The sequence below is a fragment of the Pelodiscus sinensis genome, chromosome 7 (genome assembly GCF_052426305.1).
Source record: "Pelodiscus sinensis isolate ZL-2025 chromosome 7, ASM5242630v1, whole genome shotgun sequence".
Lineage (NCBI taxonomy): Eukaryota > Metazoa > Chordata > Testudines > Trionychidae > Pelodiscus > Pelodiscus sinensis.
In genome coordinates, this window is record NC_143058.1 from 67,363,613 (window position 1) to 67,390,195 (window position 26,583).

Below are 26,583 nucleotides of genomic sequence, written 5' to 3' on the forward strand. Positions count from 1 at the left end.
TGCTGTTTCCACAGTAAAGTGATTCTTGTATTCCAAAGCATGCATAATATTGCACCTGTAGGAAGAGGCTCTGGGCTGGGATGGAAGGGTTGGGAGTGCTGGAGGGGGTTCCAGACTGAGGCAGGAGTGCCATGTGTGGGAGGGTGAGAACTTGGGTTGTGTGTCGTAGTGGGGGGCTGTCTGCTCTAACCACGGGGTTCCCCTGCACTGTGATGTGTGATTTCCACTGACTCACCCACATGTGTATCGGCTCAGACACCTAGTCCCAGTCTGAGCAGATAAGACTCTTCCCTAAGGGAGAGACGGCCACCTGGCTGGGGGGCAGGGCCTGGGAGCTAGTCAATCTTATCTGGAAAAACAAGGAGGGAAGAGACTAAGCTGAGTACTGGGGGTTGGGGGGGCTGGACCCCTACCCCAGGGGACTGAGGCTGCCTGCCCTGACTCCTGTAGCCACGTCACGTCTGTGCTGTGCTGTGCTGTGCTGTGCTGTGCTGTGCTGTGCTGTACCCTGGAGAAGCAATAAACCCCCCTGTTCTTCTGGCTGGCGGAGACACATCTTGCTGCTATGGGGGTGCAGGATGAGGGGGTCCCTGACGCCATCGCAGGTTGATGGTGCGGGCTCTGAGGAAGGGCCAGGAATGAGGGTTTGGCGTGCAGGAGAAGGCTTAGGGCAGTGGCTTGCAGTGCACAGGGTGAGGGTTCTAGGCGGGGGATGCAGGCTCTGTGGTGAGGCTGGGGAGGAAGGTTTGGAGACAAGGAGAGTTCAGAGAGCGGGAAGGGACTCAGTGCTGGGGCAGGAGTTGGGATGAGGGACTTGGGCTGGGGGTGAGGTCTCTGTGGTGCAAGAAGGGGCTCTGGGTTTGGAGTGCAGGAAGGGGCTTAGGGTGGGGTGTGGGATCCGGGCGGGCGTTTGGGTGCAGCAGTGGGTTCTAACCTGTGGAAGGAGGTGAGGGTGTGGGCTTTGGGACTTGCTGCTCCCAGGAAGTGATGGCACATTCCTCTGGCTCTTAGGCAGAGAGGCAGTCAGGGAGCTGTAGGTGCTGTAAGTACCACCCCTGCAGCTCCCATTAGCCACAGCTCCCCTTCTGCTCCAGAAGACAGTAGTGAAGAAGTCCTCTGGGCTGCCTAGAGTGCCTGCAGAGAAGCAACCAATGGGGGGGAAGGTGCTTCTTGAGCAACCAGTCGGGAGAGAAGGATCATATAAAAGGCAAGCTGCAGAACAGAGAGTTCAGTTCCTGCCTGGAGCTTGAAGAGGGAGGACCAGGAGCGTGCTGGACTCTCGACAGGTCTAAGCTACATCCCCATGTGGTGGCTGGAGAAGGAATCCAAATGGGAATAATGAATATGGTCCAGCTGGGAGGCTGAGTTGCAGAAGACCTGCTCAAAAGATGTGTGGTTGCAGACACTATTGGCCAGGGAAGGAGAGGCAGGCGCTGACCCTGCTCAATGGCTGTGTCACCCGGTCAAAGCTGACCCAGTTATGAGTTTATTTGCCCAGGGAGGTGAATCAGAGACAATCAGCCCGCCTCCTTCCCCTCCCCTCTGCTCTGCTCTCTGCAAGCACAGCAGCTTCGTGCCACAGGGTGAGCAGTCGCTATTCCCTCGGGGCCGAAGGCAGCAGACACCACGCTCCAGTGAGACAGCTGCAGACATGGACTCCCCTGGCCTTCAGGAGAAAGTAGCTGTTGTCGGAGGCGGTCTGGTGAGAGACTCCCCCTTGTCTCTGTTGTGGTTTGTGTTTGCTGGGAAGGGAGCTAGGGCGGTGGCCTGGGATGAGAACAGACTGTGCCAAGCAAGAGGTACCAAGGTGAAGGGCTGTAGCAAAGGGCTTTATATTCGGGGGGGGGGGAGAGTGAGGTGACTGGCCAAACAGGCCCGCGTTTGGGGTGAAAATCCCAGAGAGGCTGCAGCTAGCAATGCTAACATGGCTTCTCCAAGCCAGGCAGCAGCCCAGGGTGGGAAGTGATGGCTGGGGATGGCGGCTAGGGCTAGCTGCAAGCCCTGGGAATGCAACCTGCTCTTTCTTCTCCTTTCTGCAGCCTTTGCTTGCTTGTGGCTTACGGGTGGGGCGTGTAACCCCCACTGGTACGTCTCGGCCCTCACTCAGCCCCTGCTCTTCTGGCAGGGGCTGGGCTGGGGAGCTGCTGCTGGGGAGCCGGGCTTGCCGTGCTTGCACACACAGGACTTTGCCCCTGGCATGGCTGGGTTTGCGATGGGGGGCCTTGCTGGGGGCGCGCCTGAAGCTGCTGAAGGAGGTTTCCAGGCTGACGGAGCTAGTGAATGAGTAACACGGGTGGGAAAAGCACGGCCTCCCCGAGGGTCCGCTCTCCTCCCCGGGGGTCCGCTCGTGCAGCTGGCTGACACCTGGCCGCCGGCAGCCTGACACACAACAGCTCCTGCTCTGCCTCACCAGTGCTGGGGACAAATGTGCCACCCCAGCTGCTTCCTGCCTGGCAGCTCAGCGCTCTGAGGCAGCCCCGGCCCAGCGCTGGCTTGTCGCAGAGCCGTGCGCAGCACTAACCTCAGGCCTGTGGCCGGCAGGGTGAGCAGCTGCTCCCAGCCAGCTTCAGACAGGGAGCAGGAAGGAACCTTGTCGGCAGGGTGAGCCGACGGGGCCCTCACCCAGCCCTCCTGTAGCTGGGACTGACCTTTCGGCCAGATTGCTGGTAGGGGCAGGGGGGCAAAGAGCCCATGGAGCTACCCCAGGCTCTGTCCTGGAAGTGGGGAGCCCATGAGGAGCTCGGGGGTGGGGGGGAGGGTAAGTTTCTGGGTGGGCCACCCAGAGACATGGTGTGTAAGCGCCTGCAGCAGAGCCAGAACCCCCTGGCCCCCGCCTGGCCCATACAGTCATTGTCACCCCGCAGGCACAGGCTGGAGCCCCGCAATGTGCAGCAGGAAGAGGGGGCAGAAGACCCAGCCTGTCCCCTGATCTCTGGAGGAGAAGAAGTGGGGCTGCCTGGGCTGCTGGCTCTTAGCGTCCCCCCCCTCTCTTGCTGGGGTTGGGAGGGGCAGGGAGAGTGCTGCTCTTCTCTTCCTGTGAGCTGCCTTCTGAAGTCCCCACAAAGCTTCATTTGCATTCGGTTCAGACTGGTGCAAGGCAGTAGTCAGGCTGAGCGCCGGACCCGGCTCCCGTCTGACGGAAAAGCGGGTTCCCGCCTGGGCTGCGACCTGTCTCAACAGCCTCAGCCTCTCTACAGGCTGCCTTAGCTAGTGCCTGTACGTCCATGCCTCGTGCTGTTCGTAGCCAGCGTCCTGCGGCTTGCACTGCCTATGTTCTCTGGTGAGCAGGAGGGCACAGGGCAGGTGCAAGCAATTCCTGTAAGCCCTGCAGGCCGGGGCCAGTTGGCGTGATGGGTCCTCAGGTCACTACAGCAGCCCAAGCCATGCTGCACAGGTCACACGCCGCCTTTGTGCATGTCAGCACAGCCAGCCAGGTAAAACGCTGCCCCTGCATGGCGCTCGGTGGGTGACTAGGGGCATGGCACTTGTTGCGAACACCGCTCCTTTCTCCCTCGTACCGTCCGCACCGCTGCAGTCACAGAGCTTGTTCAGTTGGGCGGGGCACGTGCCTGAGTGCAGACGACGCCCTAATGTCAGTGCAATTTAGTGTGAAGGGCTCTTTGGTTGACGCCCAAGTCCTAGCTACCCTGTGTGCGAATTTCAGGGCACCTTTCCTAGGAGACAAGGTCTCTCTCAGGGACTTGGCCAAGCTGCCCTGCACTGCGGAGCTAGTTGGTTGTCAGTGTCTCCTCGATAAGCTGCCTATCAGTGATGCTGCGTGTTGATCACTGCAAAGCGCGGTCAGAGGCTCTGCCAGGCAATGGCTCTTACCGTAACCTGCTCCTGTCCCTCTCTTGCAGGTGGGGGCTCTAAATGCCTGTTTCTTCGCAAGGCGAGGCTTCCAAGTCGACCTCTATGAAGCCAGAGAAGGTGAGCTCAGCCGTACACTATTCATGCTCTCATCCACCACCTCCTAAAATGGGGGGGAGAACACTCTGGGGAAAGACCGCGAGACGAACAGCATCTGAAAATGTGTCTGCAGAGTGTTGCCTTGGCTGTCACGCTGAGCGTACGCGATCGCAGGCTGGTGGCCAGCCTGCAGTCCCCCTTTCAGGGGGTGCGGGAAACCCCGGGAGCCCTGCTTTTATGCACTCCTCGTAAGAGCTGATTTGAATGCCCGAGTCCGACAGTTGGGTTCCCGAAGGGTGAGTGTCCTGGAACCCTGTCAGTGCACGATTGAAGGACACTGTCCTGCATGCGTTAGGCCCCTGCCAAAATTCTAATTGATAAATTAGTGCCCCGTCCCTGCTCCTGTGGGTGACCCTCCCTGCACCCCCTCCCCCGCAGGCACCACTCGCCCCAGACGCTGTAGGATAGTGCTGCCTGTTGGGGTCTGTCGCGCGCGGGGGGGAAATCCCAAGCTAGTCGGTGCCATGTGGAGGAAATGTCACTCGCTTTTTAAATTACCGCCACAGCTACCCTTGTGAGACAAAGCCAAACGCGACTATTTGTGTCCCCCTCCTTGGTCCTCCAGCATGGCTGGACTGGCCACCCTCAGGGAGCCATAGTCACCCAGGTGGGGGCTACTCTGGTTCACCAGTGGGAGAATCAAGAGGAGAGGTCACCTCAAGAACAGGCCTCTAGTGACCAACGCTGTTCAGTCAACCTCCCTTGGGAGCCACTGGGACCTGGGCCCCGCATGGGCAGGGGCTGGGCCTACCTCACACAAAAGCAGGCCTTAAGGGCTTGAGCCGAAGCCTGCTGAAGGGAGGAGTCTCCATAGCCTGAGACCAGGCCCGTGGAGTCTGCGTCTGCTCGTGCCAAGTGGCCCTGTGTCCAGTGGGGCTAGCCCCGGGCAAGGCGCTGCTCTGCTGGCGTCGCGAGGAGGCGGGTTCCTTAGCGGGTGAGGTATTGGCCTGCAGGAAGTGAGGAACATGCGGGGGGATGGGGGAAGGTGCCACTGGGCTGGGAGGCAGCACACGTGGGGAAGGCTGGGCTGCCGCCATGGCCTGGCTGCCTCAGGTCACATTGCGCATGTCTCCGGGGAGCATTGGAGCAAACCACAGGGGCCACAGGTAGGAAGCATCCAGGTCAGGGTGGGCAAATTGCAGCCAGCAGCTCAGATCCAGTCGGCAGGGTCAGTCCCTGGCAGGCCCCCACCTCTGTTTGCACCTCTGCAGGCATTGGACGATTGCAGCTCTTCTCGGCCGCGAACCAGTCCACAGCCAGCTAGAGCTGCGATGGCCCACTGCCTGCAACGGCGCAGGAAGAAGAGGTGGGGGCCCACCAGCGACTAACCCTGGCGGGCTCCCCCCCTCTTTTTTTATTTTTGTATTGCCCATGCCTGATCCACGTCCTCTCCTGCAGAACTGCTGCTTAGCCGGTCGGTCCCCAGCCGGTAGCAGCCTTGGGCTTCTTCCATCCCCAGGGCAGGGCTCTGCACTTGCCTTGTGCAACTTCGTCCGATTTCTTTTGGCCCAGCCCTCCCATGTGTCTCGCTCACTCTGGACCCTCTCCCTGCCCTCAAGTGTTCCTGCCTCTCCCCCGAGATTGCTGAGGGTGCAACCCATCCCCTCATCCAGGTCGTTACTGAGGCTGTTGAACAAAACCAGCTCCAGAACGGACCCTGGGACACTCCTCTTGACACCGACCGCCAAGCAGACATGGAGCGTCGATCGCTCCCCATGGAGCCCGACAGGCTAGCCAGCTTTCTGTCCACCTTGCAGTGCTGGGTCTCCTCAGAGGCGGGGGTAAAGCTTTGCTTGGCCCCTGCCTGACCAGCCCTGTGGCATGTGCCCAGCCTTTCCTCTGTGCACGAGCCAAGGCCGCAGCAGGGACAAACAGCAGCTGCTCTCTGCTTTCAGATATCCGCGTCGCCAGAGCCATGCGTGGAAGGAGCATCAACCTGGCGCTGTCTCACCGAGGGCGCCAGGCCCTGAAGGCCATTGGGATGGAAGAGCAGGTAGCCTCGCTGCTGCCCCCGGGTTCTCAAGCGACTGTCATCAAGCCAGGTTCCAGTTCGGTGGCTGGCTGGCTCGGAGCGACCCAAAGCCCTAGGGACAGGCCACAGCTGTGCTTTGCCTGACGTTGCCCCGGAGACGTAAACACGCCCGAGCTGTTCCCTGGCACCACCCCCACCTTCCTCTGGTGCCTGACGCCCCAGTGCTGCACGGCAGACGGGTCCCAGCTCCCAGGAGCAGGGCCGTGCCGAGCCAGGCAGCTGGCAGGCCAAGTCACCTTGCAGCAGGGCGCTTGCTCTGCTCAGCAGCTCTCTGGGCCCAGAGCCCTAGGAGGAGCAGCACTGGGGGGGGACAGTCAAGTGCCCTAGAGTCAGGGGAAAGCATCATCCCTTCCAGGTGGGGAGCAGAGCAGAGTGGGGGTGGGGGGTAGGGGCTGATGCTCAGGTCTAGGCCCCAGGACATGCAGGCAATGAGCTGAATTTCCCCAAACAGCCTCAGGCTGGGGCCTGCTGCAAAGGCCAGGGAAATCTGAGCCTTTCCACTGACCGCCCTGGGCTTTGGCTCAGGGCCGTTGCATGCCCTGAGCTTGAGTGCAAGCCAGTGCTCCTTCGGAGCACTTCTATCCATGCGGGGAATACCCTGTGTTACACCACTGGGCCGGGCCACTCTGGGCACAGCCGAGGGCGTCCACGCAGGACGAATTGTGCCAATTCAAAGCTCCTTACTGCCCCTGACTGGAAACCATCCCAAACAGGCCACTCACCAGTCCCACCAAGCGCTCCAGCTGCCTGCCTGGCCAGCCAGAAGCCTCACAAGCAAAACCCCCCAGACACCCCAGCAATATCCCTGCCCCCAAGAGCCCCGGGCCTCGTACACAGGTGAGGGGTTTCAGAACCCAATACACCTACCCCAAACGGCTACAGCTCTGGTGACCAATGAAACCAGCCACAGATCCCTGGTCAATTTACACTCTGGATCTTACCCACAAACCATGCTGAGCCAGTCCTTTAGAATCTAAACTCTAAGGCTACGTCTAGACTGGCATGATTTTCCACAAATGCTTTTAATGGAAAAGTTTTTCTGTTAAAAGTATTTGCGGAAAAGAGCATCTAGATTGGCACGGACGCTTTTCCGCAACAGCACTTTTTGCAGAAAAGCGTCCGTGCCAATCTAGACGTGGTTTTGTGCAAGAAAGCCCCGATCCCCATTTTTGCCATCGGGGCTTTTTTGCGCAAAGCAATACCGCATTGTCTACACTGGCTCTCTTGCGCAAAAGCATTTGTGCAAGAGGGCTTTTGCCCGAACGGGAGCAGCATAGTATTTCTGCAAGAACACTGACAATCTTACATTAGATCGTCGGTGTTCTTGAGGAAATTCAAGCGGCCAGTGTAGACAGCTGGCAAGTTTTTCCACAAAAGCACCTGCATTTGCGGAAAAACTTGCCAGTCTAGACGCAGCCTAAAGGTCTATTACTACAAGAAAGAAAAGCATGAGAGTAAGGTTAAGGTATCACACATTACATGCATCGACTCTCCCAGTTCTCAACGCAGGCTTGCAGCAGAGATGTAATAGCTGCTGGCTTAAAAGTCCTTGGTGCACATCCTGTGTTGGGATGGGTCCACAGTTCTTTCTGGCTCCTCGACCCCTGCACCCATGCTGCTGGGATAAAGAGCTGAGCTGAGCACAAAATGGAGGATGCCACATGGCCTCTATAGTCCAGTTCTGGGCGCCACATTTCAAGAAAGATGTGGAGAAATTGGAAAGGGTACAGAGAAGAGCGACAAGAATGATTAAAGGTCTAGAGAACATGACCTATGAAGCCAGGCTTCATGAACTGGGCTTGTTTAGTTTGGAAAAAAGAAGATTAAGGGGGGACATGATAGCGGTTTTCAAATATCTAAAAGGGTGTCACAAGGAGGAAGGAGAAAATGTGTTCCTCTTGGTTTCTGAGGACAGGACAAGGAGTAATGGGCTTAAAGTGCAGCAGGGGAGGTTTAGATTGGACATTAGGAAAAAATTCCTAACTGTCAGGGTGGTCAAATATTGGAATAAATTGCCAAGGGAGGTGGTGGAATCTCCCTCTCTGGAGATATTTAAGAACAGGTTAGATAGACATCTGTCAGGGATGGTGTAGACGGAGCTTGGTCCTGCCTTGAGGGCGGGGGCCTGGACTCGATGACCTCCCGAGGTCCCTTCCAGTCCTATGATTCTATGATTCCTTCTTCCCCATCTCTTCTTGGCTGCAGCAGGTCACCTGGCCTATCCGTTTCCTGCTGGTAGCCCCTAGGTATCAGTCCCCATTCTTGAGGTGTGTCCTTGGCCTATAGAGGGCTATTGTTCCATAACGACTTGCTCATTAGCATGTCCATAGGCTGAGCTTTGCCCATTACTCAACCACATACCGAGAAATGTTCAGTACCCACACAAAGTACATGCTTATAACTTCATACACAGACATTATACAATCACATGAATAGCGTATATGGAATCAGAAGAAAGTAAGCTTCTATTCGACACCTCACATGGCCCCCTTTGTGCCACTTTTGGGGCCAGCACCCCCCCATGGGTGCAACAGTGATCTGGCTTCTCCCCTAAAATCCAGTAACATGACATGCAGCGAGGCATGTGTCAATGTGCACCACGACTAGAAACACAAACCCAGCCGTGGCCACTCCGCTCGCCAGCAGGGTGGCGTGGCAGTCTCTCCTGAGTGGCAGCACCAGCGCACGGGGAGCAGTGGAGCAAGCCCCTGTCAAACGGGGAGCAGTGCGGCAGGCCGGGGCAGAATAGAGCCCAGATGTCCCAGGGCAGCGCCTTGGCTCGGATTCCCACGCAGGTGCTGGGAGCTTTTATTAGACGGATGCAGTTAATTGTCCAGAGAGGCGCAGCAGCTCCGTAGTACAGCACGTCACACGTTGCCCCGGCCAGACGAGAGCTCCCTGGGCTGGGCATTAGTGCTACTGCATTCAGTGGGCATCAGGGACTCCCAAACGGGCTTCGCTCAAGGAGCAGCGGGCAGTGGATGTCTCCTCCGTTCTGATTTCAGATTGTGGCCAAAGGCATCCCCATGCGGGCCCGGCGGATACACACCCTCTCTGGGAAAACCTATTCCATCCCCTACGGAACCAAGAGCCAGGTATCTTCCCCCTCTGCCTTGGGGACCAGGGCCTGGTTTCTGTTCACTAGACCGGTGTTAGAGCACTGTGTAAAGTTCAGTGCTGCAGCCAGCAGGAGGGTGCTCTGAGAGTAGGGTTACCACGTAGTCATAAAAAAAATACCGGACACACTTCATCAGGGCGGGGGTGGGACAGGCCAGGAGGGGAGCAGGGCTGGCCGGGGGAGATGGAAGAGGCCGATGGGAAGCAGGGCTGGTCGGTGTGGGGGGCGGTCAGGCAGAGCTGGCCAGGGGATATCAGGGGGGGGGCGGTGGCCGGTGGCACTGGGGGTGGCTGGGGGAACTCAGGAGGAGGAGGAGGGGAGAACTGGCTGCCGGAAGCAGGGCTGGCAGGGGGTGCAGCGGGGCTGGCTGCGGAAGATCCGGAGCAGGAACCAGCCAGCGGGAGGCAGAGCTGGCGGTGGGGCGGGGGTTGGGTGCAGCGGGGCTGGCCGCGGAAGATCGTGAGAAGAAGTGGGGAAGAACCAGCCAGCCGGCCAGAGGGGAAGTGAATCAGCTGGCGGAGAGCAGGACTGACCTGGGCATGTGCAGATCCCAGGGCGCTTCCGTCCCGCGCAGGGTCCCAGCGAAGCGCGGGTCAGTCCGGCTGCAGCTCCACCAGGCACTTGACCAGCGTGCAGGAGCAGAGACTGGGCTGCCCCTCCTCCTCCTCCTTAGACGCAGCCAGGGCTCCCAGTGCCGATCGCGCCCCGCCTCTGCCAGGCTTCTGTTCGGCGCCCAGCCAGAAAACCAGGAAATACCGGACACTGCACATGTCCGGTATTTTCTGGATTTTTTTTTACTGGACAGGAGTCCAAAAACCAGACTGTCCGGTAGAAAACCAGACACCTGGCAGCCCTTTGAGAAGTGAGTTACCAGTGAATACATCTTGTCCCCTCTCTGCGTCTTCTATTGCCCCTCTCTTGCTGGGCCTGTCTCTGGAGAGCCCAAGAAGGGGCTTTGTCTCCTGCACGCTGCCGGCACCCAGCCCGAAGCACAGATTTTGGCTGCTGAGCCTCCAGTGCGAGGAATATCGTTGGCCAGGAGATGTTGATGGGTTTTTGCAACCCTAAAACAAACATTTGAATTCCCCCAAGTGCTCAAACCCCTCCCCAGTGGTCTGATTTCTCCCAATCCAATTGTGTAAATCCTACTAATAGATTGTGCAAAAAGGGCTTCAGAAATACTCACTCCCTAAAACTGTTTTCCTGCAGTACATTCTCTCTGTGGACAGGGCGAATTTAAACAAAGAGCTGCTCACAGGTAAGTGTCCTGGGCTCTTTGGAGTGTCCCTGGCCCCTTTTCACTTGGTCCCACCTAAGAGAATCCAGAGCTGTGCCCCTACCCAGCTGTAGTATAGACACTTCCTGCTTCAATTGCAGGGGGGTTTCCATTAGTATAGGCAAGTCACTTCCCCTCCCAATGGTCGCTGGGTCAACAGGTGCATATTTCTCTCTGCCTACGCTTCAAGTGGGCTAAGTTTCCATGGTTTCTTCTACGAACGCTGCTCTGGTTCTCCAAGCACTCTGCGTCTCTCTGTGGCGGGCCGGAGCCACCTCCAGAGCCCACAAAAGCAGACGAGCGTGTAGCTCATGGAGACATGCCTTGAATAACACTCCACGCTGACTGAGGGTAGAAGACATTTTACGAGCACTAACTTGCCCAGCACCGCTTTGTGGAAGGGAAAGACTGTGCTCGTTTGACTGCGGACCAAACTGGGACGAGAGAGCAAGGTCCCATGCTACAAAAGTTGCACAGGTGCCTCATTTTGGGGCTACCTAATGGTCTCAAATTCGGTGCCAGAATTAGCAGGCACTTTGGAAAATCTGGCCTCCAATTATCCAGCCAGGCTCTCGCTCCTGATCCGTGGCAGTGGCAGAGCCGGGCTTTAGCATTCCAAGCCCCCGTTCCGGCCTGGGACCTGTAACACGCTGTATAGCAGCCGCATGTCACACCAAGGCAGTTCTAAGGACTGGTTTCCAGAGCCGTGGCTCTGAGAGGCCACATCCTGATGCACATGGAAACGAAGCCTGCAGATTAGATGTTCACTGAAAACCAGCTACTCTCAAGGGGGCTTTTGATGTTGGGGGGATGTGGAAGATTGGGTGAGAGAATGTGAACTGCTCCTTGTTATCTGCTTTGTGTAGCCATAAGGGGGAAGTTCCCAGGAAAGCCAAATAACCCATCGCTTCAGTGTATTTGCATTCTGCTGAGTCAAACTGAACACTGACTTTTTGGAAGGTCTCAGTGCGGGAGCCGTGTTCATCTGTAACTTTAAAACCAACCAGGAGTCCTGTGGCACTTTGGGGTACGTCTAGACTACACCTCTCTGTCGACAGAGAGATGTAGATTAGGCACGTCGTAATTGCTAATGAAGCAGGGATCTAAATATCCCGTGTTTCATTAGCATAAACATGGCCGCTGCTTTTTTTCCTAAATGGAGCTTTTTCGGGAAAAAAAAGGCAGTCTAGACGCGGACCTGTCGAAAACAGACCCTTTTTCGACAGCTCCTGTAAATCTCAATCATGGCGAGATCTGAAGATTAACACCTTCTTGGTGATCAAGGACACTTGGCCAGGGTGCGTATTACACGCTGGGTATTGCACTTCTGCACATTTTATTCATAACATGTTCTGCCTGCCCCACCAGAAGGAATCTAATTTGATGTAAGAGATGAAAGGCTCGATGCTTTAGGGGCGCTCTCGGGGCTAGCAGTGTGAGCTAGTACAATCCTTCATGTTGAAACATCTTTTCTTTTCACAGCTGCTGAGAAGTACCCCAACGCTACGCTGTACTTTGGACACAAGCTGCTTCACTGCCACATTGAATCAGGGCTGTTAACCTTCCAAAGGTGATGTAGGCCCCGGCCGTAAAGGCTTTCTTAATAGAGCTTTTGCCTAATAATTAATCACAACTCAAACAACTGGGCAAGGCCAGTTCAAAACCAGTTTATTTCTGAGCTGACCCTGCACATCAGGTTTACAAAGAATCAGACATTTCATGATGTGTTTAAAAGTCTTGGTCTAACTGGTGTCGCTGAGGGAGCCCAGGGTATTGGGGTGAAATGTAACAGCCTGTGATGGGCAGCAGGTCAGACTTGGTCCTTGTCTGCACGACGAGATGAGGTCGAATTTATGGAGGTCGATTTTCTAGCACCCAACTTGGTAAAGCTGGAAGTGCATGTCCCCACTGTGCGCAAGACTGCCACATATGTCGAGGCAGTGTCCCCAGTAGGGTGGCTACCATCGACTTTGACAGAGATGCACTGTGGATAGCTATTCCACAGTTTCTGCAGCCCCTTCACATGCTGGATTATACTCCCAGTGCATGCTGGAGCCAAAGCAGTGCAGTGGGTGGTTCTGGGTATGTGTTGTCTGTGTCCCATAATGCACCCATCTCTTCCCTCCCCTTGCTTGAAAGCAACGGCAAACAGACTTTGCGTGCCCCTTTTTCTCTCGTTACCCATGCAGTTACCACAGCAGGGTAAGCATGGGCCCGGCATGGAGCCTGTTCGGCAGCAAAGTGCAGCTGGCAATCATAGCAACCGTCGTGCGCCTGACGCAGAGCACGTCTGGGGCCGCGGAACCAGGTGGACTATCGGGAAGCCATGAGCCTACACTGCTGTGAAGGACTCGAGTGGAGCGACTGGGAAACGCCGCCGGCATTGGAGCCTCTCGACACGATGGGACGCTGGTTCTGCTGCCGAGAGACAAGTAGTGATGGCAGAGCACTTACTGCTGGCCTGGTGTGGAGGGGTGGAATAGGGCCAGCTTCCCCAGGGACCATGTGAGAAGGGTGGAGGAGAACCTCTGAGTGCTTTTTGGAGATGTGCAGGGAGGATTCCTGCTCCATCTCCAGACACATTAACAAGCTGTTCCAGGGCCCCCCTGCTGGGTAGGCAGAGTGGCCGCCACAGACCACACCCAATCGCCCGAATCCACTGGTCGCAAGACAAAGTATGTGCACTCAGAAGTGCTGTCGCTGCCGTCAGGGCTGGACTGTGAGATGTCCTAGGAGAAGGGGATCGGCTTCAAAGTTATTAAAAGTTCCTGGCTGTCGGTGGGACGGGATGCTCCACTCACCTGCCGACCAGTCTCCTCCTCGTCCTCATCCACACTGTTCTTCACGCTGCCACCTGAGGAGCGTCTTAGAGCCATCTGCAGACTGGGTTGGGATACTGGTCAGTTCCCGCCTTAGGATCCCACGGAGCTGTTCATAAATGCGGCATGTTTGTGGTGACGAGTCAGACCGTCCACTTGCCTCTTTTGTCTTCTGGCACGACCGTCTCAGCTCCTTGATTTTCAAGCAGTGCCACCGGGCGTCCCGGCGTATCCTTATTCCGCCATGCCCTGTGCAATCTCGGCATTGATATTGGCGCTTCTTTCACTGCTTCCTCGTTCCACTTGAACCGATTCCTCTCCCCATGCAGCAGTGACGTCCAGGATCTCCCTGCACATTCCCCGCTTTTGCTCGTTTGTGAGCCTGGGCGTTCACGGTCAGGCGTGCTGCTGAGGCGCGCTGCCTGCTCGGGGGTTTGCTCGCCACGCTGGCCGCACAGGAAGTGAAATTCCGGGGATTTTCCTGTGTACTCACTGTGGGACACCTCCTGGTGGCCAAGAACATCAGTTTCCCCAGCACTGCCTCTGCAGTACCCTAATGTTGACCATCAAGGGTGAATTTACCGTTCCTCCTCGTGAAAAGCAGGAGTACCGAAATGGACTCTAACTGCCCTTAAAGTCAACCAAAAGGGGTTGATGGTGTGGACTCACTGTTTAGAAAATCGACCTAATGCAGCTCAGCTCCCAGTGTAGACCCAGCCTCAGTGACCCCTCCTGGCTGTGAATTCTCTCAATGTCCCAGTGACCAGACCGTCTCGTCGCACCTCAAGGCTCACGAGCGAACCAAAGCAGAGCGCTAGGATGCCTCTTGAGCAGCGTGCACCTGGCCGGTCCGCTGCGGCAGCAGTGCTGTGGGAGGCCACTGGCCTGGGCCCAGATAGCACAGCCTCACTCCAACAGTCTCTTGTTTTTCAGACCTGACCAGACGTCCATGGAAGTCACTTGTGACCTGCTAGTGGGATGTGATGGAGCCTTTTCTACAGTGCGAAAGCAGTTCATGCGGCAGACACGCTTCAACTACAGCCACGTGTACATCCCTCATGGGTACATGGAGCTCACCATCCCACCCAAGGACGGGGATGTAAGTAGCCTCCCTCCAGTCCGTGCTCTGCTGTAACACCCTGGTCCCTGCTGCCGCGGCCCCTCCAGAAATCCCTGGTGAGCCAGTTGCCTGTTGGGGATGGATGGTGCTGTCCCACCTCGCAGAGCTATTGTCGGGCTCTCTGCAGGCTCAGGCAGCCAGCGCTGCAGTGCTCCTGTTTTTGAGGTTAAGAGCTGGTAGGTCCCTGGCTTTCAGGTTCAAGTCAAGCGAATGCAGGAGGCAGCACATGTTGGGTGGGGACGCAAGGGGAACAGCCCGGCTTGCTCAGGCTTGTACCCTCGTGAAATGGTGCAGGGACCTTCTGCGCTGTGGGGAACGGGCTTGCTAAGGAGACTCTGACCAGCCCCTTCCTTCCTTGCAGTTTGCCATGGAAGAGAATTTCCTGCACATCTGGCCCAGGAACACCTTCATGATGATCGCGCTGCCTAACCTGGCAAGAACCCACATTCCTTACGGGCACAGGGCGGGCTCCCACAGGAGCTGGCTGGGGAGACGCGCAGTGCCTAGCGCCCCCGTGGGAGTGGCGGGCCCTCTGACCCAGGAGGCCGCAGACCGAGTCTGTGCTCTGCCGCTTCCTGGGACCACGCAGGGTGGGAAGGGGTCTCCCAGGCCCCATCCTGCTTCTGCACTGCTCCCACGGGACCAGCCACGATAGGCCCCTCTGTGCAACAGAGCAGGGAAGTGCAGAGCTCGGGGCCTATAGGCCCTTCCCCCTTCCGCCGCTCTTAGCCTCTCCCCTTGCTCCCACAGGATAAGTCGTTCACGTGCACCCTCTTCATGCCCTTCGAGGATTTTGAGCGGCTCACGACGGGCGATCAGGTGCTGGAATTCTTCCAAGCCTACTTCCCAGATTCAGTTCCCCTCATCGGAGAGTAAGTGAGCGCTCCTGTGGGGTCTCACTAGCTAGCGCCGTGACGGGCAGCTCTCCTGGGGCTGGTGACGTCGCGCGCTAGTGCAGAGCAGCAGCGACTGTGTCAAGGGAGGCCGGGGCATTGCAGGCCCCTCGGGAGGGGCTCTAGACACCTGATAGATTGCAGAACAGATGGGCAGGACAGGAGACTGCAGTTTGCTCTGTTGTTCCAGTGGAATAATAAGCCTGAAGGTCGCGGTGCCCTTCCCCAGGTGCTAAGCTAAGCTGTCTGTAATCATTAGACCACACTCCACTGCCTGCGCCAAAAACATGAGCCAGGAGTCCTGATTGCCAGCGCTCGACTGTAGTCTGCCACCGCTTGTGTGAGCCGCTGGCCGGGGACACCCCGTGCTCCCCTCTGGGGGATAACAGCCTCCTACTGCTAAGAATTAATGCCTTAACTCACCAGTAGAGGTTGAGCCTTGAATCTGAATTTGGCTGCCCCTGATCGAATGCCTGCTTTGTCCATTTTCCTTTACTGAAAACCTAGAAAGTCACTGTCCCAGCCTGGCCCTTACCACAGCCACAAGGTCCCATGGGCAGCATCTAGTGCCCTTGCCAGCTCCGACTCTGTAACACACAGCCCTATCTCTGAGCCCGTCTCTGAGACGGGGGACTCCGGGGTCCTGCCAGTCCTGTCCCTGGGACCAGCGTCTCCCATCTCCTGAACGCTCCGGAGACCCTCTCCCCCCCAGCAGGAGAGTAGAGAACAGGGCTTGCTGGGGACTGTCGCTCTGCTCATAGGCAGCTGGTGGGTTACAGGTCTTCAGAAAACAGAAGCTGTGAAATAGCCCCACCCCCGGCTGATCTCCCCCTCTGGTGAGTCTGGGGTGTCTCCCTGTCTCCTCTTGTCCCGTGTCCTGCTCCCAGGTGCTGATGGCTGGCAGCCTCCCCTCCCCCCTTAAGCCGTCTGCCGCTTTCCGACCACGTGCTCGGCAGGGAGGTTCCAGCCCCTCGCCCCTGCCTAGAAAACCCCGTTGACCCGCAGGGGCGAGGCAGGAATGGAGCCAGCCAAGCCACTAAGCCCAGGCTGTTCGGTGAGACTCCCTGCATTGCCACGCGCTGGGCTGGCAGGTCCGGACACGCCCTGCCATGCGAGAACACGTTCACGCCACGCTGCCGGCTCCGCTGCCCCACGGCCAAAGACCCCTGCCAAGTCCTGCTCTCCAGGCGCTGGGCGGCACCGAGGGCAGCTGCCCTTGGCCTGGGCCTTTCCACCCTCGGCCCTCCCTCACCCGGGGCCCAGCCACTCGGTTGGCCCCCCTGCGAGCTAGGCAGGTGGCAGCTCTCACTGGCTCGTGGAGGCGGCGACACATAAGATGTGCAAATCCCCGCCCCTTTCACGGAGTGGGGTGCTGGGGATTGTCTCAGCCAGAGACTCGCGAGCTGGGGGGACGGTGCGACCTCGCCCAGCTCAGAGTAAGAGCAGCAGAAAAGAGCCGCCGCGGCGCGCCCGGGGGTGAGGAGACCCGTTAGTGCAGCGGTTGGTGTGTTCACCCCGGGGACCCCCTTCAGCCCCGCCCTGTCTGGCAGCTGAACAGGGTCTGCCCGGCTCTCGCCGGCAGGGAGCAGAGTCCTAGCTCGGGCCTAGCGCGTCTTCCCGGCGAGTGCAGGAACGCCGGGGGGAGCGTGAGGGAGTCTCTGCAGGCCAGTGCCCCGGGCGCTCCCCTGAGAGCTGGCGCAGCCCAGCCCTTGGTCACACAGAGGGGCTTGCCCTGCGGGAGAAGCTGGGTCCTGCACCCCTTGGGCTGCTCCTCTGAGCATGCTGACTGGCCCGGTGGCCAAGCTCCTCTCCGACCCTGCGGCTGGTGCGGGGTGAGATGGGTGCTCACGGGGGACTGAGGGAGCCTGCCAAGTTGGGTGGCAGCCAAGCGAGAGTGCTGTGGGTTGCAGTGGGGCCTGAGAGGGGATTTAGGCATCTGACTCTGGGGTTCGGATCCTGCGCAAATCCCAGCTGTGGTTGGTATCTAACCCTGCATCCGGCCCTGCTTTAAATGTGCCTAGTTTGGCTTGGGAGACACGCCAGTGGATCGGGCCCTTCGGAGGGAACAGTCTCTGCTTTTAACAAACAACAGCACCCAGGGGAATGGAGGCCAAATGCGTCCCCTCCTGGGTCTGAGAGTCCAGTCGGCCCGTTACCGTGGGGCAGGTTGCCTGCCGAGTGCTTGGGGCTGCAGGCCTGGGGCTTCCCCTCGGATTCTCCGCTCGCCGGTGCGTGCGGGCGCCCCTGATAGCTGCGTTGCCCCCAGGACCTGTGCAGTGTCGGTGGCCCAGGCCCAGGCAGGGCAGCGTCCCCACAGGCCGAGCCCTGGGGACCTGCTCGTTCATACAGCCGCACATCCCTGCTCCGGTGCCACTGATCCCAGTGCCCGCTGGGACACGCGACTGGCACGGGAACAACGCCGGCCTGGGGCCTTGGCGCCTGACGCTAGTGCAGGGGCGGGCGAAACTGCTGGAGAAATGGGTGTTTGACGCGGTTTGGAAAGGAGCGCCTTCTCGCCAGTCCCTAGACACTCACCCACCATGTGCCCAGCGCCGCAGCCACCACCTCCTGCTGAGAGGCAGGAAAGGGCTGAGCTGGAGGGGGGAGCTGTGCAAGCAGCAGGAGCTGTTTGCAAAGCCCCCCCCCCACACACAGACAGACACCCCTCCCACTGCCCAAGCAAAGCATTGAAGCAAGGACTTAAATACACCCTTACTCAACCAAGCACTTGGGTACACACCATCCAAGTGAATGGGGCAGAAGCAGGGCGCCTGTATTTTGCAGAAGAGAGGTGGGAAGGGGCCTGTAAGGGGAAGCAGGAGCAAGGCTGGGATGGGTACAGGTTGGATCTCGGAGCCCGTTTCCAAACCGCGTCACAAACACCCATTTCTCCAGGAGCTTCACCCGCCCCCTGCACTAGCATCAGGAGCTGACGCCCCAGGCCGGCTTTGTTCCCGTGCCAGTCGCGTGTCCCAGCGGCACTGGGATCAGTGGCACCAGAGCAGGGATGTGCAGCTGTATTAATGAGCAGGTCCCCTGGTTGAATCTCTCTGGTCCGGCACCTCAAGGCCTGACTGTGCTGAGCCAGAGAATTGACTGGCCCATGGGAGGTGGATGCCGTCGAGCAGCATTCCCAACGGCGTCCCACGTTTCATGCAAACTCTTGTCTTGGCTGCAGGCAAGCGCTGAAGCGCGATTACTTTTTGCTGCCACCCCAGGCCATGATCTCTGTGAAGTGCTCGTCGTACCACATGGCGTCCCGGTGTGTGCTGATGGGAGACGCCGCCCACGCCGTGGTACCCTTCTACGGGCAAGGCATGAACGCTGTGAGTTGGCCGTTCTTAGCGCCCTGCCGCTGGGTTTGAGCGCAGGCTTTCTGACCAGCTGGTTCCATTTCCTTGCACAACGGATTGGCTTGTTGGGTTTGAGGCTGGGAGGGGGAATCCGCTGGGTGTGAGCCACACAAGACTGACAGGCTGAAGGGACCTGTACAAGGTGGGCTGGTCCTGTCTGCCCCTGCAGAGTCACCCTGTGCCTGTATCGTCCGCTGCTGCTGGAGGGGGGGAGAGGAATGCGTGGTCAGGCATACTTGGGCCAGCAGGCTACAGCTTCCCTTTTCAGTGACAGTCACAGTTCAGGGCAGCTGCACCTGGTGTGCCCCTCTGCGCCAGAAGGGCACCCGCTTGTAGGCTTGTGCCCCTCTTGCATGGAAAGCCATGTCCTCTCACTCCTGAGCCGGGTATTGCCAGGTTGCCTGCTCCCTGCCTACACTGCCAAGTTCCTTATTTTCCTCTTAGCTGGGGCCATGGCAGTTTGCCACCACTGACGTTACCACTCCATTGTTTCTGAGCAAGCCCCTTTACGCTTAAGGGAAAAGCATTACAGGGGACGTATGAAAGCAAGAGAAGCCTCCAGACGCATGGGAATAAGCCGCCCGGCAGCCACCCCCTGGCAAAGTCCGTCCTGCCTCCCCAGGCGTTTCCCTGTGGTTACCAGTGGAGAGAGTCTGTCGCTCAGAACCGGAGCTCCCAGTTTTATGGGGCCAAAGTCCTTCCAGCCCTTCCCTAAGGACTGAGACCCCTTGGGCCAAGGAGCTCATCTCTTGGCTGGGTCCGTCAGTTTTCTCTCAGGCTGTTGAGCTGCAAGTTCTTTCTCTGCCTAGTCCCTGTTCAGGTTGGGCCTCTCTCGCCCAGCACCCCCAGGTCCTCGCTAGGGTCAAACCCGAGAGGAGTCCGTGCTGTCCAGCAGCATTGCCCGTGATTATGTCTTCCAGGGATTTGAAGACTGCTTGGTCTTCGATGAGTTAATGGACCAGTTCCACAATGACCTCCGTGAGTAAATCCCCGGGCTTGGAAACCAGACCCGGCTGGGGATTCTGGGCAGCTTCGGCGGCAATCAGTCACCCAGAGGCGCCCCCAGGGATGCTCCCATGAGGCTGTGCGGGCCAGGCGGGATTAGCCACTAGTTGTCCCCAGGAAGGGGCAGTGCTAAGATCGTGGTGTTAGCGAAGATCCTTGTGGCCCCTTCTAATCCCAGCTAGTCGAGTGGTGGCCTGTCTGCTCCCGGGCCACAGCACCCGGCGTTTTGCAAGTGTGGGGGGTTTCCTGCATCCTGTCCTGTGGGCCCAGGCCGTGGGTCTCACCGCCAAGAACAGCGGTGGGCCGGCTCTGTGGCTGCAGGGATCCCGAGTGAGTTCTTGCCTCACCGCAGGTCGAGGGGCTCTCTGCCCACGGCCATGGGCGGGTCTTTAGGAGACTGACCACACGAAGGAAAAGAGCCCAGGGCATTCACTGATGCAACCCAGACGCCTCCATTTCCACGCGCCTCCATGGGCATCACAGCAGGGTGACCCTAGTGCAGGAGCCAGGGGCAGATAGTGTCACTGGGATGCGGGCATCACTGTGCAGAGCTCTCTGAAAATGCAGCGGCAGGCACAAAAGCCAACGGAAGGGGGGCGGGGGTCGTTAGGAAAGGGACAGAGAACAAGGCCTGATTGGGGTCACTGGAGTCACCTGTATGTACCCGAGGATGCCTCCCAGGCTGGCTGTGAGTGACAGGTTCCCGAGACGCGCACACCCCAGGAAGCGCCCTGCGCCCTAGCGTGCCCCTTCCTGCGGGGACACAGCGCCAGGGAGCAGATGGGGGCTAACGATGGAACTGGCGCTCTTCCCCAGGGAGCTGCCTGCCCGAGTTCTCCCGGCTGCGTGTGCCCGACGACCACGCTATCTCCGACCTCGCCATGTACAACTACGTGGAGGTAAGGCTCGAGCTCTCTTCCAGCTCTGATGCTAGGGCACAGCGCGGCTCTGGGCTCGCTTGCAGGGAGCAGGTCGGCAGAGCTGTGGGAGTAACCTGGCCAGCTGTGCTGGGGGCGTGCAGGCCGGATTCACCCCCAGGCACAGCCGCTCTAGCGCCCTGCCCCCGCCCACAGCTGACCTCTGTGGTTTCTGTAAGAGAAATGAAACTTTCACCCTCCTTTGAGCTTGTGGGAGCCCCCGGGACGCCGGCCCCCCAGCACCTGCCCACGGTGCCAAGCTGGAAGTCTGGCCCTGCACCCCTGCTAGATCTCCAGCAGCTGCCAGGGAAAGAATCTCGTGCCTAGAACCATGGGCTACCCCTTCAGGCAGCTCCAGCAACCCGCTTAGGCTGTCCTGGGGGGCTGCTGATGGCCAGGCTTGGCTGGCCAGGGTGCTCAGAGCGAGTGCAAAGCCCTTGGCTTAAGCAGGCAGCGGGAGGCAGTGGCACTCTGAGCCAGGTAGTTGCAGCGGTAGGGTGCGAGCCCCACCTTTGAGCTCCGCGCTTTCTTCCAGATGCGCGCACACGTCAATTCCAAGTGGTTCCTTTTCCGCAAGTGCCTGGATAACTGTCTGCACTGGCTGATGCCCTCCACGGTGATCCCACTGTACACAATGGTAAGGCCTGCCTCTTGGTCCCCTGCCTCCCCGCCCCCCGGCTATGCCCGGCCAGCCGGCGGCACTCACAGCCTCTGCGCTCCGGTGCAGGTCACCTTCACTAGAATCCGCTACCACGAGGCCCTGCAGCGCTGGAAATGGCAGACCCAGGTGAGCGGGGACTGGCCCCAGTTTCCACTGGCCCCAGAGCGAGTCTCATTCTCCCCAGACACTAGGAGCGGGGGGGCTGGCTGCTTGTGGGCGGGCATCACAGCCCCTTCCGGCCTGCCAGCCTGGGCAGCAGCACTGCTTGTCCGCGGCACCAGACACGCTGGCCGTGCCCCTGTGTTGCCAGAGCCGGGGCCAGGAGCTCAGTGGTTCCCGTCTCACTGGGCAAGTCCCCAGGCTGCCTGTCTCCGCAGCCTCCAGCAGCCCACACCTCGCCCTGGAGAGACTGTGGCCTTTCCCGGAAGCCCCTTTGCTCTTCCCTCCTGCCTGCATAGCCCCAGCCCAGCCCTGCCGGGAACGGCCGCAGGATTTAGCAGGCCCCTGCTTGAATGACAGGCCATTGGGAGCTCAGGTTCCCTCGGCCTGCGACCTCAGCGACACCACAGACTGCCCTGTTCTCGCCAGGCCTGTCCCTCGCGGGATGCCCCTTCCTGAGCGACGACTCGGCCCCGAGATGTCTCCCCTGGCAGGAGGGGGGGGGCCTGCAGTGCTCAGTGCTGATCCCCGCCAGCCAGGCTCGACGCTTCCAGTCTCAGCAAAGCCCCGTGCCCATGGGATGGGCACCGGAGCCTGGCTGTCAGCTGGGCCTCACTTGGCACTGTCCCAGTCTGCGGGCGTCTCCGTGCTCCCGCCCGAGGGGGTCGCGCTGTGGTACGACAGCCCTTCTGAGCCAGGCTGCGTGTCTCCTTGCACTTGCAGGTGATTAATAAAGGACTCTTCCTAATTGGGGCAGCTGCAGCGCTGGGTGGCCTCTACCCGCTCGCCAAGTGGGGCGCCCGTACGGCTGGCTCCGAAAAGCCGTGGAGCTGGGTGCTTCAGCTCAGGAACCTTGGAAGTCTCCTGCCAGCAACGCCCCGGGCATAAGGCAGGGGAGCCCCGAGGGCACGCACAAGTCTAGCTGGAAACTCCTCCGTGTTCATCTTCCCATCCACCAGGCAGGAGCCCTCTGGCCCCCAGAGAGCTCAGAGCCAGGCCTTGGCGGTACTCGCCAGGCATTGGCACCAGTGTTCCCTGTAAACTCTGCCGGGAGCGCCCGTGTGCTCAGCTTACAACCAGCGCTGGCCAGGGCCTGTCTGACGGGAGCCGCTTTGCTGCTTAGAAACGCCCCCCTCCGCCGCCTGGCGCAAACTTGCTCCCTCGCCTGCGCCTGGAGGCAAACGTGCCGGCCCAGCGCCATCCGCGTGGGGCTCAGACAGGGCAAGCGCCACGGTCAGTACTTGCCTAGTCCTTGTTTTCCGTCCCTCTGCCACCAGACCTGCCAGCCTGTCGTCTGCAGCATCTGGCTGGGCCCTCGGGGGTTGGCTTGTGAGTGTGACACTGAACTGACGAACAGCGCCACGTCCACAGTGTGTGCCTGGGCACGGGGCGGCGCTGCAGGAAGGCCCCGTCAGGCTACAGGTGCAGCAGGAAGTGCCACCCAGCCACAGGCAATTCCTTCAGTGCAGCCACAAACCCCTCGTGCCACCTGACCCCCCCGGGGGCCTCCGCCACTCTTGGCAGCGAGTGCCTAATGTGCCTAATGGATAAGTTGGCCCTGCCTGCCAGAGTGTGTACACAGTGCTTAACGAATGGCGCCTGGAGTAATTATAACTAACTAGCTCTGTTGTCAGCAAGGCGTCTCCCTCTTGCTGGAGTCTCACCCATCACCCTGCTCCATCCATGTTTGGACTCTGGACCTGCGTCACTCCCAGACCATGGCATCCCCTTCAGGACACTGCCCTCTGGCAGTGCCCACTAACGTGATCTCTCATCCCCCTTCTGGGGTTATGTAGTGGGGTCTATTTGGAAAACCATGGGAGAGTTCTAAAAGCCCCTCCCCAGCCTTATGGGAGGGACACTGGACCCATGTCCAATTAATTTCGGGGGACAAATAATGAAAAAAGGATCAGGGAGTGCAGGCTAAAGGTTTAAAACTAGGGAGCCGGATGGGGACACCGAGCAGAGAACCCCAGACAGAGCCCACTGCTCCTCAAAGCTATCGAAGGAGCCAGTGGACGCCGCCCAGAGGAACTCTGCCTGGATTCGTGAAACCAGGGAGGAATGGAAATAGGCCCCACAGTCGCAGTGTGGGAGGCCACCCACAGGGCACGGCCACGGAAACAGGGCCGGCTGCTTCGGGAAGTCGGGTTCCCATTGCCTCTCTGCGATCCCAGGCCTCACACCCCGGGTGGACTGTGAGCACTGGGAGGCTGCCACCCAGGCAAGAGCTGTGAGCACTGGCCAACAGGCACAGCGGAGCCCAGTCGGTCTGAGGCCGACGCAGGCCAAAGTGAGGCCTCAGGGCTCGTGTAGTGCCGGGGTTATTGGTCGGTAAGCACCTCGCGCCACCCTTGTCTGCCCAAACAAAGCTGTGAGATCCCGAGAGCTGGGACCTGTCAGTCTGTGGGACCGAGACGTGTTGTGCCACCGGGCGCTGCCGGGCCTGCTTGCGGCGCCTCCTCGGCACTAGCACGTCCTGCGTCGAGGTGGGGGTGCTGGGCACTGTTTGGGATTCGCTGCCATAATCGCTACCCCGGCACTGTCATGTGGGGCCAGCACCTGCTTGCTTGCCTCGCAGCCATGCACGGCCAGGCCTGGTAGAGTGCAGGGCAGAGGGAGGCTATTACCTGCGCCCCAAAGGCCCCTGCGAGGCTGCACCTGCTTGGTGCCCACCGTGGGGCTGGGCATGGGGGCCTAAGGCCGCCGGCAGTGCACAGGAGCAGGCTGCAAGGTTGCAAACGCGGGGGCCTTCCTGCTTTCACAACTCTCATTTTTTAAAAACGAAACGTGGCAGTAGAACGTCCCAGGGCCGTGCTGGAAAAGCCGGGGTCCCTTCCTGCCAGGCCCTGCTGGGCAAGCGGCTCCCTGCGGTCGAGCGCCTCCATCACCAGCCGCCACATCACCAGCAGCAGCAGCCCGATCAGGGCCACGCCAGCGATGGTGCCACCCACGATGGCGACGATGTTGGGGGGCTGCGGACACTCTGGGGAGCAGAGAGAGCCCAGGGTTTGCCTCCTGCGGTGCAGAGTTCAGCCCTGCCCAGCCGGGGCCACAGCCAGCAGCATGGGAGCGGCGCTGGCACCACGGGCCTTGGGAAACCTGCTCTGCGCAGCAAGCAATGCACTGCAGGGCCCAGCGGAGTGGGCTCCCCCTGGCTTGTGGATGTGGCCAGCCTGACTTGACCCCAGGCTCCCACTGCCAGCAGCCAGTCCCATGCACCTCAGTCCAGCTGCCATGGAGGGGAGGGGTCCCCATAGCGGAGCCAGCTCCGACCATGTGACAACCCAGGTGCACTGTGCTGATGGCCGTGTGGGTACGGACAACAGGGGCTAGCTCTCTGCGAGGGCGGGGCAGGCCCAAGGGGGCTAGCTCTCTGCGAGGCGGGGCAGGCGGCAGGCCCAAGGGAGCTAGCTCTCTGTGAGGGCGGGGCAGGCGGCAGACCCAAGGGGGCTAGGTCTCTGTAAGGGCGGGGCCAGGACGGCTTGCACCACTTCCTCAGCTGTCCCGGGGGCAAAGCGCTGTGGGTAGGGGCTGGGGCAGGCTCAGCAGGCTCCAGAGGTAGGGGACGCACTTGCGGCCAGCTGCTGGGCTGGCTGGTTTTATTAGTTGTCAATGTGGCACTGGAGCAGAGTGAGTGGGACATGAGGCGACAGGCAAACTGGGCTCCCCAGAAAGCGAGTTCTGGATTCAGGCAGGACTTGCAGGCGTGACCCTGGGCACTGAGGGCTGGTCCTTCATAGTGCCACTTCCAGCTAGCCCGGAGAGCCTGGCGCTGGCCTGGGCTGCGGCTCCGACCAACGCGCTGCGAAGGGGCGGCAGCCTTGTGCCCAGGGTGGAGGTGACTTGGCCATGGCGGTAGCATTGTGTGCTGGGTCACGTGGCCGTGCCATGGGGCCAGCTGTCACTGGGTGCTCGGGGCTGGGCTGCGGGCTCCGGCCCCACACGAACGTAGCGGGCAGTTTGGAGTGGTCAGGCGTTGGCACGCGGCCAGTGATTCTGGAAGAGGTGGGGCCCGGGCCCGGTTGCTACCTCTTCCCGCTCCCGTGTGGCCACTGCTCCCCCCACGCTGGGCTTCTGGTGCCGGAGAGTGGCCAGTTCCCGGAGCAGAGCGCAGCGCAGTCACTGCAGCCTGGAGTGGAAAGGAGGGGGCAGCTGGCAAAGTGTCAAGCAAAGACCTATTGTGGCGGCAGGCGCAGAAGGAGCAAGGATGCGGGCTCATGTCACGCTCCGACCACGGCCACTGCCCGGCACGCACACGCAGGGCACGTGGCATTGACAGCGGGATTGCTACTCAGGAGTCCCTGCGCCCCACAGCCCTGGCCAGGCGGAGGGGAGAGATTCAGGAGGGGCACATGAGCCTGCTCCGCCCTGGGGCCGTGGAAGCGGGGAGCAGAGCAGCAGATCTTGGCTTAGCGAGTGAGAGGCTGGTGCCCGTGGCTGGGTCGTTCCTGTTTCGCAGTCGAGTAGGGCGGCGCTGCTCAATCTCCGCCGAAGCGGGGATTCATGACTGTGGTGGTAGCACTCTGGAAAAGGGGGTTATCCGCCTGGGAAGAAACACCAGACAGGGCTGTTAGTGTTGCCTGGATTGTCCAGAAACGGCCTCGGGCCATTACAAAGGGACCGAGAGACACGGGCTGCACAGGTCTGGGCGTCCCCACCGCCGAGGGAGGGTTGAAGACCCCACAATACCCCGCTCAGGCACTGGAGCGCGCCCGGGGGAGCTGCTGGCCAGCCGAGCCCTGCGTCGCCCTGGGGCTGCACTTCAGTTCTGCAGCCTTTGCCGTGTCGGGCCCCCAGCCCAGCCACATGCCCCTGATTTCTGGAGAGGGGGGTGTGGCCAGTTCCTCCCCGGGGCACGTTGCAGGAAGCCAGGGGCCTCCAGATGCGCTGGGTTTGGGTCCGGGCACCCTGTGTCTCCCACACGGCCGACAGGAAAGTCCAGCCCGTCTTGCTCCCACCCCACGAGCTCCCCTCTGCGTCTGTCACCGCAGCACCTGCAGCCTAGGGACATACCAGAGCCCCTGGCTCTGGCGCTGGGTTGTGGGGGGCAGAGGGTACATGGGACCAGCGGGGATTCAAGCCTGGGATGGGGAGGGGGGCTGGAAGGAGGGGGACTGGGATGAGGAGGGGGACTGTGCCTAGTCCTTCCCCAGAGCTGCATGGGGGCCTGAGGCCCAGAGACCTCCTGCCCCACACTAAGCCCAGACGTCGCCCAGTCCAGCCTGTCTGGGGCAGGGGGGATTGGGCGAGGGGAGGGG

General features: G+C 59.9%; 2 protein-coding genes across 8 annotated transcripts in view; one reads left to right on the plus strand and one right to left on the minus strand.

Moving 5' to 3' along the window:
- Positions 1-1,263: 1,263 nt before the first annotated feature.
- On the plus strand, positions 1,264-22,959 carry KMO (kynurenine 3-monooxygenase). Of its 3 annotated transcripts, XM_006113340.5 has the most exons (15): positions 1,274-1,702; positions 3,861-3,930; positions 5,865-5,962; positions 9,007-9,096; positions 10,329-10,377; positions 11,878-11,965; positions 14,148-14,313; positions 14,696-14,767; positions 15,085-15,206; positions 18,406-18,553; positions 19,501-19,558; positions 20,402-20,484; positions 21,038-21,139; positions 21,230-21,289; positions 22,046-22,959. In XM_006113340.5, exons 1-15 carry the CDS (start codon positions 1,481-1,483, stop codon positions 22,208-22,210), a joined length of 1,593 nt encoding a protein of 530 aa, XP_006113402.1. In that variant the 5' UTR covers positions 1,274-1,480; the 3' UTR covers positions 22,211-22,959. The 3 variants fall into 3 exon arrangements, with proteins under 3 accessions (XP_089636115.1, XP_089636114.1, XP_006113402.1); XM_089779988.1 differs by having other exon boundaries at positions 1,268-1,702; positions 21,038-21,289; XM_089779989.1 differs by lacking the exon at positions 14,696-14,767 and having other exon boundaries at positions 1,264-1,702; positions 21,038-21,289.
- A 142-nt stretch (positions 22,960-23,101) lies between these two features.
- ITGB2 (integrin subunit beta 2) overlaps positions 23,102-26,583 on the minus strand; it is a 42,982-nt gene continuing 39,500 nt past the window's right edge. For 4 of the 5 annotated variants that reach the window (XM_075934154.2, XM_075934157.2, XM_075934155.2 and 1 more), the window contains exon 16: positions 24,885-25,869. In XM_075934154.2, coding sequence (XP_075790269.2) covers positions 25,804-25,869 — 66 coding nt within the window. In that variant the 3' untranslated portion in view covers positions 24,885-25,803. Of the gene's footprint in view, positions 24,309-24,884; positions 25,870-26,583 lie in introns of those variants that run through there. The other variant, XM_089779987.1, reaches the window with a different exon arrangement.